General features: G+C 39.2%; 1 protein-coding gene across 3 annotated transcripts in view; it reads right to left on the bottom strand.

The window, feature by feature from the left end:
• Positions 1 to 1,367: 1,367 nt before the first annotated feature.
• The window catches only part of camk2a (calcium/calmodulin-dependent protein kinase II alpha), a 92,230-nt gene continuing 81,037 nt past the window's right edge, over positions 1,368 to 12,560 (bottom strand). For 2 of the 3 annotated variants that reach the window (XM_010894678.5, XM_010894680.5), the window contains 4 exons: positions 9,473 to 9,548; positions 5,651 to 5,745; positions 4,514 to 4,755; positions 1,368 to 2,717 (listed from right to left, as the gene is read on the bottom strand). In XM_010894678.5, the coding sequence (XP_010892980.1) occupies positions 4,523 to 4,755; positions 5,651 to 5,745; positions 9,473 to 9,548 (404 nt within the window). In that variant the 3' untranslated portion in view covers positions 1,368 to 2,717; positions 4,514 to 4,522. The remainder of the gene's footprint in view (positions 2,718 to 4,513; positions 4,756 to 5,650; positions 5,746 to 9,472; positions 9,549 to 12,560) is intronic. The other variant, XM_010894679.5, reaches the window with a different exon arrangement.

Raw genomic sequence — 12,560 nt, 5'->3', positions numbered from 1 at the left:
ATGTTGTTGTTAAGCCATGTTTCCGTGAGAATCATGACGCTGCAATCCATAATGGGCAATGCCAATAACATCTCCCGGGTTGTCCTCACAATCTCTGGTGGGAGGTGAAAGTTGTCAAAAACTCTTCCTGTGCATTGTGCTCTGATGTCCATGAATTCTTGTCGGCTATAGAGTGTTTGCTAGGCTGTACTGAATGAATAAGCTAAGAACCATTAGGTTAATTACTGCTAATTTGCAACAACTGGGTAGACACTGATGCACACGCACCGCCATCTTGGTTGTATTTAGTTATAATAGTTTATGTGTAATAACTTTTATGGTAATGAGTTACACCAAAGATTGGAAAGCAGCTTTCAGCAGACACTCTGATTACCCTGACAGGGCTACAGTTCTCGTATTAGACTAACGGGGGTACCCCAGATATTACTTACCTATATGTGGTTAATTCATTACGTTAAGTGTACTTTTAATGTGGGTGTCCCACCTTGCTATCTTAAGATGAATGTACTAATTGTATGTTGCTCCAGATAAGAGCATCTAAAAATTACTAAAAATGCAAATGTAGAAAGTAGCATTATTCCAAAGAGGCAGAAGAAATTGGTCTTGATAATAAAATAAAGAATTCAATTAATTGAACAACATTAGGATTGAAGACCTGTTTGTCTGGTAGGGGAAATGTTTCTACTGTGAAAAATGTGCAATACCTTAACATGATGTCTTTTTATTTACAGCCCCACATTCACAATATATTAGAACAATTGCAAATTACTATTTTGACCCTTTAGAAAATTATTTTTTGAAAACACACATCAACTTCAGTACATTACAAACTTGCATGCCTAAAAAAAAGAAAGCGTTACGTATTGAGAATAATAAAAAGCATACTATATGCCGTGCTTCTGTACAGTGCCATAAGGTCGTCAGTTGTGCTCCTGTCAATGGTGTGAGGAAAGAAACAACAGCAATATTCGAGCAGCAGTGTAATGGAAGTTCTTATGCTGTATTGAAGCGGCAGTTGGCCCGGCCATTTTCACAATAAGACTAAACTACTGTATAAAACAAGTATACAATCTGTAGAATCAGTTCTAGAAAAGACACACAGAGGATTTGGCTGTTTTATCCTTTCCTATTAAATATTTTGAGGATAACCTTTGTCATATTCAGCTGATTCGTTCATAAATTACAGTACTAAATGTGATATAAATCTGTGTTGAACTACTAAGAGTATACAACATTATATATATATATATATATATATATATATATATATATATATTAAATTAATTTCTGGCAGTTTTCACAGCACAATCAAACATCCTGTGAGGCATTAATTGTTAGCACATAGCGAAATATACTTTAGCTTATAGAGTTTTATAATTTTTCCAGTCTTTACATTCTTCTGGCAGTAAAAAGAAAAAATATTAAAATCTCTGAAAGTACATCTGAAATGTCATATTTGACAAATTAGAATACTAAAACACAAGCAGCGAGAACCAGTGCTCATTTTAAACTCATCTTGCATGCAATACACAGTGATGTTAACATAACTGATGAATGAAGAAATAGAGGGAATGGAACACATCAATCAAACAGTCACTAAAAATCATTCCCATTTTAAAATTCACACCAAATCTTTATCACTATTCAGTATAAAAACACCAAATCTAACTTATTGCAGAAAAACCTGGGGTGGCGTTAGTGGACTTTTGCCAATTGCTTTATACTTTGTACTGAAGTAGGCAGAATACTGTAATTTACACTGTCTGTTGCAAGTTAAACTGCTCTAACAAGCAATAGTGTTTCTAGTGATAATGCTTAAAAGTGGGGAAGATCTATGTACCCGCAGTCCTCATTGGAAGAACCTAAAGAAGTGCTTTGAAATTACTTCCACAAACAGTGTTCTACATTTAGTCATATGAAGCTCAGAAATGGCATTATGTTGCCCAAGCCATATTATTCTATGAGGTAAATGGCTAATCAGATTGATGATCAGCCTTTTTACCATTTAAACTTGTGAGGGAGGAAGAAAGTATTTGTCGTTTATGTTAAATGTACTCTTGAAGCGTCGTGATCACAGGGGTGGCAAAGTATCAACTGTACACCATGAGACATTCACGATTGAAAGGAACATTTCACTTTCTGTAAATTGCCCATTTGTCCTGATCCAATATGTTTCAAGATAATAACAACTACCGATATTGGCTTCAAGGAAACAGTACATGTTTAGTGTTTCCATCATAGTCCAGCTTCAGAGAATTAACTGCATCTCCCTGTGCAATGGTTTGGTGCAATTGCATTGAAAAGGTTACGAGTGAGAAAAAAACTGTACAGTGGATTGTGATAACATGCGAGTGCTTTAGAGATTTAATCCTACTCGTATATCTATTGGTACTAATTTTGCCTCTGTCAAGTAGTATGACAAGATAAACAACGGTCAGAGCAGGATGGACAGAGAGACAGCACAACAAAGGCTTGAATGTTCCGGAAACGCACAGCATATATACAGTACATCAGAGCATGAAATACAATGCGACTGGCTTGGGACGGAGTTGAGAGGAGGCGCAGATTGATTTCAAGTAAAGAGATGCGATGAGACGGGCTCTTCGTTCTTCAGGCTGGTCGGTGGGCGTCCCTCTGTGTCCCTACGTGGCCGGCTGATCGCCCGCCGGTGTTACTCAGAGAGACGTCTCACTCGAACCTTCCCGCTCTGGGTTCAGCTGGGGTCAGAGGGGAGACAGACGGAAGGAAGAACTTTTAAAAAACTACAAAAGACATCCGAACAGGGATTTTATCAAAGCATGGGTCTCGTACTAAGACACTAAGACGGTTTGTATCCGTAATCCATCAGACTGCTGAACACCTGACCTGTCTGACCACTTACACTGCTGAACACCTGACCTGTCTGACCACTTACACTGCTGAACACCTGACCTGTCTGACCACTTACACTGCTGAACTGGGCAAACCTGCATTCAAGTCTTCACTCAACCATAGAAACAGCTAGGCACACACACACTTGTCTTTATATATGACAATATTATTTGTTTTGTCATTATTTTATTTCAGTTATTTTACCAGGCAATTTGACTGAGAACCAGTTCTCATTTAGAGCAACAGCCTGTGGAATAGTTACAAGGGGCGTGGATGCATAACAAGGGGAGTAGATCCAGCTAATTGGTAACTGGATTAGGTAGCCATGTTGGCATATGTATAATTTTTATGTAATTGTACATAAATGTTTGTAGAATTGTCAAGCAAGAACCTGCAAGTAAGAATATCATTATGTACAATGCCTCGTAAAACTTGAAAGTAGTATCTTTGGTATGGATTAGTCGAGGACCTAGATGCAATAGTTAAGTCTACCATCAGATGTCAGGCTTGCTCTGTTCTGAATGTTTCTGGTGTACTGTATATTAGTGGTGTGAATCATGAACAATTCATTCTTTTTTAACTAGTATTTTCAGTGAACTGGGTGTACTTAATCACTACTCTAGAAGATTCATCCAAGTGAATCACTTTGCTCAAGAGAAAATCAGAGAGATTTAGGCTGCCGTGAAGTCAGAATGAAAACTCTCATCACAAATGCTTAACAGCTGTCAGATTTCACAATGACTGGAATAACTATAATTTCAAAAATAATTTTTGATGCAAATATGTATGCCTGCTCTTCAGTTTTAATTATGTTTTCAAAGCCATTTAGCTAGATTCCATTGATGATGAAAGATTTAGGACACATAGCCATCATCTTTAATTATTAAACATTTTTAAATGGCTCTCATTTAAGCATACTTAATAAGCATAAAATGTGTCATTCATAAATATAACTTATTTACCTACAGAGTAACTCAGTGAATATGTTTTACATAGTTAAACATAATTCTAGGTATGACAAACATCTATATCATCTATATCAACACAGTCATTTTTTCCCAAACATCCAACTGTGAGGCCTGTAGAGGTAAGAAGTAGGCATGACACAGCAGATGCCTATTCAGCTCAGCTCAACCACGGCTACAACAACAAACTAATTTACAGCTTCATCCACAACTACAACAATAACCTCATTTACAGCTTCAGCCACACCTACAATAACAACCTATTTTACAGCTTCAACAACAGCTACAGCAACATCAGTTACAGCTTCAACCACAGTTACAACAACCACAACTAAAACTTAAGCTAATTCTGAAACAGGGTGTTCCAGTGGTCTGACCCAGAGTGCCTCAGGCTTTGCAGGAAACAAGTATGAATCGTTATGATATTATAGCACTTGATTTTTTTTTGCAGCCTAGGATGTGCATTCTCCTTAAAAAAAATAAACCAGACATGAACAGTGAATTATATAACTTTTTTTATTGTTCAATACAGCCTACTACATTTCTCTGTGGTATTATGCAATGAAGACCAAATAATTTGGCCATTGTCGGAAAAAATAAACAAGGTCAGTATGCCCATCATTTAGAATGCCTATCACTACTGTAGATAGTGAAAGGGGAGGTGAGAAGACACTCACCAGACTGGCTTACTTGGTGATGGCGGAAGGTGATCCGGAGCGGTGGAAGTGGACTATCTGCCACTTGCCATCACGGCGGTGCCAAATGCGCGTCTCTTCAGACTGGGCGGTGCGAGGCATGCCATTGGTGTCAATGTACTGGGTAATACGGATGTAGGCAATGCAGGCAGCTTCCTCTCCGATCAGGTGGATGTGGGGATTCAGGATGGTGGTGTGGACCGGCTTACTGTTCTTTGACCATACTGAATGGGGTGGAGTAGTGAACCAACAATCAAAAAATATGACTGCAGGAATGAACTCTGTGGTGTATGATCTGGTACCCTAGGCCAGAACCTCTCACTCATTAATAATAGGGCTGGGCCTTTATCAGCGCTTTACAGAATTCACATTTGAGACATTGTCAAGAGAGCATGTCTTTCCCCATGCCCCTCTGATTATGTCTTTCTTCCTTTCTCTCAATTTGTCTCTTCCCCTCTGTCATTTTCTCAATCAGTCCAATCAGGCTCATTACAGTGGTTTCCTCTGGCTGGTAGAGCAGTGGCTGATGTGAGTGGAGCAGAGCAGGGTTGATGCATTACTCATCACAAATGAGAAAATCAGGGAGCAAATGAGCCAAAAACGTGGCGTCTGCAGTTACGGCTGACTAGCCACTGGAGTGGCTAATGAGCGCTATATTCACTTAGAGAAAATGACCACGCTGTTCTGCTCTTCACTACTTCTTGTAATCCTAACCACATACTGTATAACGCACAAGAAATATCCCTTGGTCAGTTTAATGGATATTGTGAGCCATAGCTTGCTGTCACATATGAGGTTCTAGTAAAGCACAGTCTAAACATATGCGTATTACTGTATTGTATTCTTATATGTTATTCTTTTATACCACCATAGTACTATAGTATCACTCTCCCATGCTGGGAAATAAATGTGTTATTCCTGCTGGATGGAGATGCATATAGTCCCCTTGTGGAGAACCATCTGACTTCATATATCATATATCCTCAAAATGTCAACAGTTTTACAGCAGCTTAATGTACATTAGGCATACTATATAATTGTACTGTAAAATGTACTAAATAATTTCAAATGATATAAGATAGGTGTGAAAGAAGTACAGGAAGAGGCAGAGCAGCTTACAGTTTTCAAAGTAGAAGCGATGAAAGTCCAGACCCTCCACCAGGTTACCCAGGGCCTCTGGCTCAAACGCTGTCACACTGGGGTCACACATCTTACTACGGAAGAGATGGAGGAATAGAGATGTATACAGTGATTGAGATAAAACGATGGGGATAAATAGGAGAAAAGAGAAACTGTGTTTTGGTTTGGTGAAGCGACCAGACAGAGTGACTAGGGCAGTATTTTGGGGCATGTGACTCGACACAGTGTAAAAAGAAATCAAATGACAGGATTTTCTGTGTCCACGGCTATCACTGCAGGGTTGTAGAAGGGGTGAGTCTGCAGGGAGCAGATTCTTTCCTGGCCCTGATAATTGGCAGACGGTGCAACCATGAATGTGGACCTATAACAACCCATATACCAGCGCACAAAAAACAATCCCCTTGTGCCCTGGATTTGCAGACCTCAGTTTTGAACAGGTGCTCTGATGAACCCCCAGCTCCAGGTTTATGGAAGGCTGTTGCTCCCCTCGGGATGCCAAGTTTGGAGAATAACGTGGTGCTGAACAGAACCACAGTAGCTCTGTCCAAGTATTCACCCTACTTGGACTTTTCCATATTTTATTGTGTTACAACATGAAATCAAAATGTATTTAATTTGGTCCTTAATATACTCTCATGATCCATGATCTTGGATAGGGACCTTTGGTAAACAGCAATTTCCAAATCGTTCCACATATTCTCAATTGGATTGAGGTCCCGGTTTTGACTGGCCCATTCCAGGACATGTATCTTTAGTTTTTTTTAACCACAACAGTCTGGCTTGGCTTGTATGTTTGGGGTCATTATCATGCTGGAGGGCTATTGTTGCAGTATGCATTGTGTCTCCCAGCTCAGCTCTGGAAGACTGTAACTCCTTTAAATTCACAGTTTTGGCATATTCTCTACATTTCTTATTAATGGACTAAATTGTGCTCTAGGGCAACATTAAATACAGTATCTCGCAAAAGTGAGTAAACCCCTCACATCTTTTCATGTGACAACACTGAAGAAATGACACTTTGCTACAATGTAAAATAGTGAGTGCACAGCTTGTATAACAGTGTAAATTTGCTGTCCCCTCAAAATAACTCTACGCACAGCCATTAAGTGAGTACACCCCTAAGTGAAAATGTCCAAATTGGGCCCAAAGTGTCAATATGTTGTGTGGCCTCTATTCTTTTCCAGCACTGCCTTAACCCTCTTGGGCATGGGGTTCACCAGAGCTTCACAGGTTGCCATTGGAGTCCTCTTCCACTCCTCTTTCCACATGAAATGTTTAGGAATTGCAACCATTTTCATACACAGTCCCTTTACTTCAGGGAATCAAATGGAATTAGAAATAATAACAATCATAAGTACAATTTTCATTTTTAATAATTTGTCTCTTTCTGCTTTAAGTTTTGTCTTTCACAAATGAAATGCATGCTCGATCGGGTTGAGATCAGGTGATTGATTCAGCCATTGTATAATATTCCACTTCTTAAAAAACTTCTGGGTTGCTTTCGCAGTAAGTGAAGCGGCGTCTAAATAACTTTGCTGAATTTGTCTGAATCTAATCAGACAGTAAATCCCTAAGCATTTCAGAATTCATCCGGCTGCTTCTGTCTTCTGTCATGTCATCAATAAACACCAGTGAACCAGTGCCATTGGAAGCCATACATGCCCATGCCATCACACTGCCTCCATCATGTTTTACAGATGATGTGGTATGCTTCGGATCATGAGCCATTCCAAGCCTTTGCCATACTGTTTGATTCCCATCATTCTGGTACAGGTTGATTTTAGTTTAATCTGTCAAAAGAATGCTGTTCCAGATCTGGGCTGGCTTATTTAGAAGTCTTATCTGGCCTTTCAATTCTTGAGGCTTATGAATGGTTTGCACCTTGTGGTGAACCCTCTGCTCTCGTGAAGTCTTCTCTTTATGGTTGACTTGGATAATTATATGTCTACATCCTAGAGAGTGTTCTTCACTTGGCTGGGTGTTGTGAAGGGGTTTCTCTTTACTGTGGTAAGGATCCTATGATCATCCACCACTGTTGTCTTCCATGGACGTCCAGGCCTTTTTGTGTTGCAGAGCTCACCAGTGTGTTTTTTTTTCTCAGAATGTACCAAAGTGTTGATTTGGCCACTCCTAATGTTTCTGCTTTAGTTTTTCTTATTTTGCTGCCTGAGGATGGCCTGTTTCACTTGCACTGAGAGCTCCTTTGACCACATGTTGTGGGTTCACAGCAGCAGCTTCCAAATGCGTTTACCACACGTGGAATCAACTGTAGACCTTTTACCTGCTTAATTGATGAAGAAATAACGAAGGAATAGCCCACACCTGTCCATGAAACAGCTTTTGAGTCAATTGTCCAATTCATCCATTAAAAAAGAGGAGGCTGCATATTAGAGAGCTGTAATTCCTAAACCCTTTGTCCAAATTGGATGTGAATAACCTCAAATTAAAGCTGAGAGACTGCACTTTAAGAACATATTTTTTAACTTGAATATCTTTTGGTAAACAACCAAAATAACAAAACTTGTGTCAGTGTCCAATTCTTTCTGGACCTAACTGTAGGTGTTTTGAATCTCAAATCCCATGAATCATTCGAACCATTCAACTAAATATCCGACTTCTAAAGACAATGGGTTGCACAAAAGCTCATTTGGCTGTGTTATACCAAAGGGCATGAATATGTATGCAATTAAATCTTTTTTGATTTGATGTTGTAATACAATAAAATGTGGAAATATCCAAGAGAGGTGAACACTACCTAAAGCCACTATATATCTGGCACTGTGCATTGGGCCCCAGGGAGTCACAGTATGGTCTATAGAGGCTATTTATCACCCTTACATTTTGATTCAGTTCAAAAGCTGCATCTGCTTGCATGTAATGCAATAAAATGGTCTGGTTATTCATGTGGGTCACATGAGGAATTTTATCATGTGCATCATCTTTGAGCTGGCATGCACAGCTATTCATGATCAAGGGATCAGCTTGTTTAGTTTTCAAATTGCCTTGATTGGTCATGCAGACGCTTTCTCCCTCCTTCATTAGAGGAATCCAGTGCCAGACAGATGCACATTGAGTGATGTTCTATCTGGAAATCAGTGGGGACATAAACCTAAGAGCTATTCCTTCACAATCACTTAAAACGGCCATATTACATTAAATATATTCTGGATCTTAAAGGGACCCTTCATGATTTTGGCAATTAAACCTATTTCTTACATACCCATTCATACTAACTATTGGAATCCACTTGAATGTGTCAGCATTTTTAAGAAATTTGAAGTTAGCATATCTTTAGAAACTGTTGGAAGACACTACAAAACAACTGGCCAGTTCTTCTCAAAAGCAGCAACAAAGATATTCTAAGTACTTCCAGGTTGTGTGCTGTTTCATCTGTAGTCTTACAATGCCATATAGTATTTGATATTATAATTTGACTGATAATCATAAAGAATTAGATTTTCATCCACATTTGGTCCTGTGGTCAACCTAAGCAAACAATGTGCTGCCTTCAACTTCCTTTAACATGCATGCTGACTCTTTGTGAAATAGGACAAAAGCTCAGTTTCACAAATACAAAAATAAGAATTTGGAACATATAATTTTTCTAAAACAAAAAAAAGACTGAGCATAACATATCATACAAAATGGATGACATTATACTCTGTACCATATTATGCATGTCTAAAACCAAATGAATTTAGAATTAAGCTAACAATACATTTGTATCAATATAATTACATAGAGTAATTTTGCATTTCCACTATATAACAATTGAGTAAACAGTAAGTTTTGTTTACGTACGTGTAGCTCTCAAAGTCTCCATTGCTGATGGCTTCTATGAGCTGCTCTGTCACCTTGATGATCTCCTGTTTCCTCACTGTGAAACACATATACAGCACAAAAATAAAGCTGAAATACACGACTGAAACACACAACTCATTTACACCAGACACACACAGCCAGGACCGCCTCCATCCACTTCAAGGCCCCTGCCTTGACAATTTAACAATTAATTTCCAAAATTCTACCCATTTTACCAAGGGTAGAGAGAGGTTTTAAAGCTAATATCCAATACTCATACACATTTTGCCATGACTTACTCCATGTTAATATAATACTGAGTGTGTCACATTAGGATCATCTTCTACCTCCATTAAATATTTTTGTCCATGCAGCCCATGAACTATCTTCCTTTAAAACATTTTGAAATGTTCTGCACGTGTGCTATTCTCTATACATGTGGAGAACAGGAGGGCTTCTTAAAGAAAAACTAACAAGTCTGTGAGAGCCAGAATTCTTACTGGTTGGTAGGAGATCAACCCATTTAGCTGCATTTGTGGCAATATCAGATTTCACTGCTAGTGAGCAATTGTTCATCAAAGTAGGCGATTGCAAGATTTGAATGAAAGCACGTGATTGAGTTCCACCTTTGGGCATAGCTTCTGGTAAAAAAACAGTGTTTGTTTCGCATTCTCCGATGTGTCAACCCATGCCATTGTTTGCAATGATAAAAAAATAACTGTCTGTGTCTTGCAAGTGTTTGATATGCTTTCTTAATCAGCTGACTGGTTGTGTTCATGTTTGTCATAGGTTACCTGTTACATGTTAAAACAGAAAGGTTTGTTCTACAGCATGTCAAAAAGCTTAGAGTCCTAGCCTAGGCAACACTACACAAAGATGTCTGATCATCACAGAAGCTACCTTCTGAATATATACGCATGTGCAGGAACTTCAGGACCTATAGACTGAAGGAATGAGCTGGAAAAAACTAGATACATTGCTAATCCTTTTCTTTTTTCTGCCGAATAGATCCATAAATCAGTCGATAAAAGCGAGAATGACAAACAAATTAATTTGGGTCCCCCTGGAGTTCTGGGCCCCTGCGCACATGCCCTGCACGACAAGTTGGTATATGGCCATCATTACTTGTGCCATCAAGTTAAGATAGCTGGCTAGACAAACTATGAATCTGAACATTTACATGGTTAACTGTGTGATCATTTAATAAGGGTTCCCCTAGCTGCCAATGGCCCTAAATGACCCATTATGTCACTTATGCATGGAGCCCTGCTGAAATAAACAGGAATACACTGGAAAGTACTAACGCAGACCTAACAATTGGAGCTTTTGCCCAGAAACTTAAAGTTGTTCAATTGAAAACTTGAGTTGAGAAGTTGAAAGAAATTCTGCCATTCTGCCCTTGAGCAAGCCAGCTAACCCAATTTGCTCTCTGGCCACTTCTGGAATGGTTGGGTTAACAACATGTTACAAACCATACAATCCTCTTCCCGTAAGTCTCCCACATGCCTTTCTGGCGAACACTAGCTAAGATTAAATTGGAGTTTTCATGTTTTTAGATGACAGGAGTCAAACCCAGTGTGGTCTTCTGGTGTTGTAGCCCTTCCACTTCAAGGTTCAACACAATGTGCATTAAATTGGGTAAAATTTTTAAATAGATACACACATATATACATATACAGTTGTGCTCAAAAGTTTGCATATCCTTGGAGAATTGATAATATACAGCTCCGGAAAAAATTAAGAGACCACTGCACATTTTTCTTTACTTTCCCAAAAAAATTGAAAAGGAACGTTTTGAGTGAGGAACAGAAGCGTTCAATTTGCGGTGGTCTCTTAATTTTAACCCTTCTGTTTCTCACTCAAAACCTTCCTTTTCAACTTTTTTGGAAAGGAATGAATGAGGTGCAGTGGTCTCATACATTTCTCCGGAGCTTTATGTACCATTTGTAAAAAAAAACATGAGTGAGCATGACCCCTGTTCAGGTGGTATAGCTGCCCATTCATCTTGGCAAAATGCTTCCAGGTCTTTGGTAATCTTGCATGAACCACACATTTGAGATCTCTCCAGAGTGGCTTGATGATATTATGGTCAGGAGACGTGATGGCCACTCCAGAACGTTCACCTTTTTCTGCTGTAAACACTGGAGCGTCAACTTGGCCTTATGCTTAGTTTCATTGTCGTGCTGGAAAGTCCAAGAGCGTCCTATGCACAGCTTTTGTGCAGAAGAATGCAAATTGTCTGCCAGTTTTTTCTGATCACATGCTTCATTCATCTTGCCATCAATTTTCACAAGATTACATGTGCCTTTAGAGCTCACACACACCCAAAATCTCAGTGAGCCACCACCATGCTTCACAGTGGGGATGGTATTCTGTTCACTATAGGCCTTGTTGACTCCTCTCAGAACATAGCGCTTATGGTTGTGACCATAAAGCTCTATTTTGGTCTCGTACACTGTCCAAATTACAGTGAACCAGAGGCTGTGAGGCGTGTCAAGGTGGTCAGGCATATTGTAACCAGGCTTTTTCATGGCATTGGTGCAGTAAAGGCTTCTTTCTAGCAACACAACGTTGTGTATCGTTGTGTTGTGCTCCTTGAAACAACTACACCTTCTTTTTCCAAAGCAGCCTGTATTTCTCCAGAGGTTACCTGCATCCCAAACAATTCTTCTGGCAGTTTGGCTGAAATCTTTCTTGGTCTACCTGACCTTGGCTTGATATCAAGAGATCCCAGAATTTTCAACTTTTCAATAAGTGATTGAACAGTACTGACTGGCATTTGCAAGGCTTTGGATCTTTTTATATTACTTTCCATCTTTAAAAAATTCACGCAGGTCTTTTGACTTTTCTTTTCTGCCCCCAATGGCTCAGTATCTAGCCTGCTCAGTGCATCCACGTGAGAGCTAACTAACTCATTGACAATTTATAAATAGACACTAAGTGCAATTTAAAAAGCCACAGGTGTGGGAAATGTACCTTTAATTGCCATTTTCACCTGTGTGTGCCACCTTGTGTGTCTATAACAAGGCCAAACATTCAAGGGTATGTACACTTTTAATCAGGGGGATTTCTGTTTTCATTATGATTT

The sequence above is a fragment of the Esox lucius genome, chromosome 7, assembly GCF_011004845.1.
Source record: "Esox lucius isolate fEsoLuc1 chromosome 7, fEsoLuc1.pri, whole genome shotgun sequence".
NCBI lineage: Eukaryota > Metazoa > Chordata > Actinopteri > Esociformes > Esocidae > Esox > Esox lucius.
This window is presented reverse-complemented; position numbering and strand designations above follow the sequence as displayed.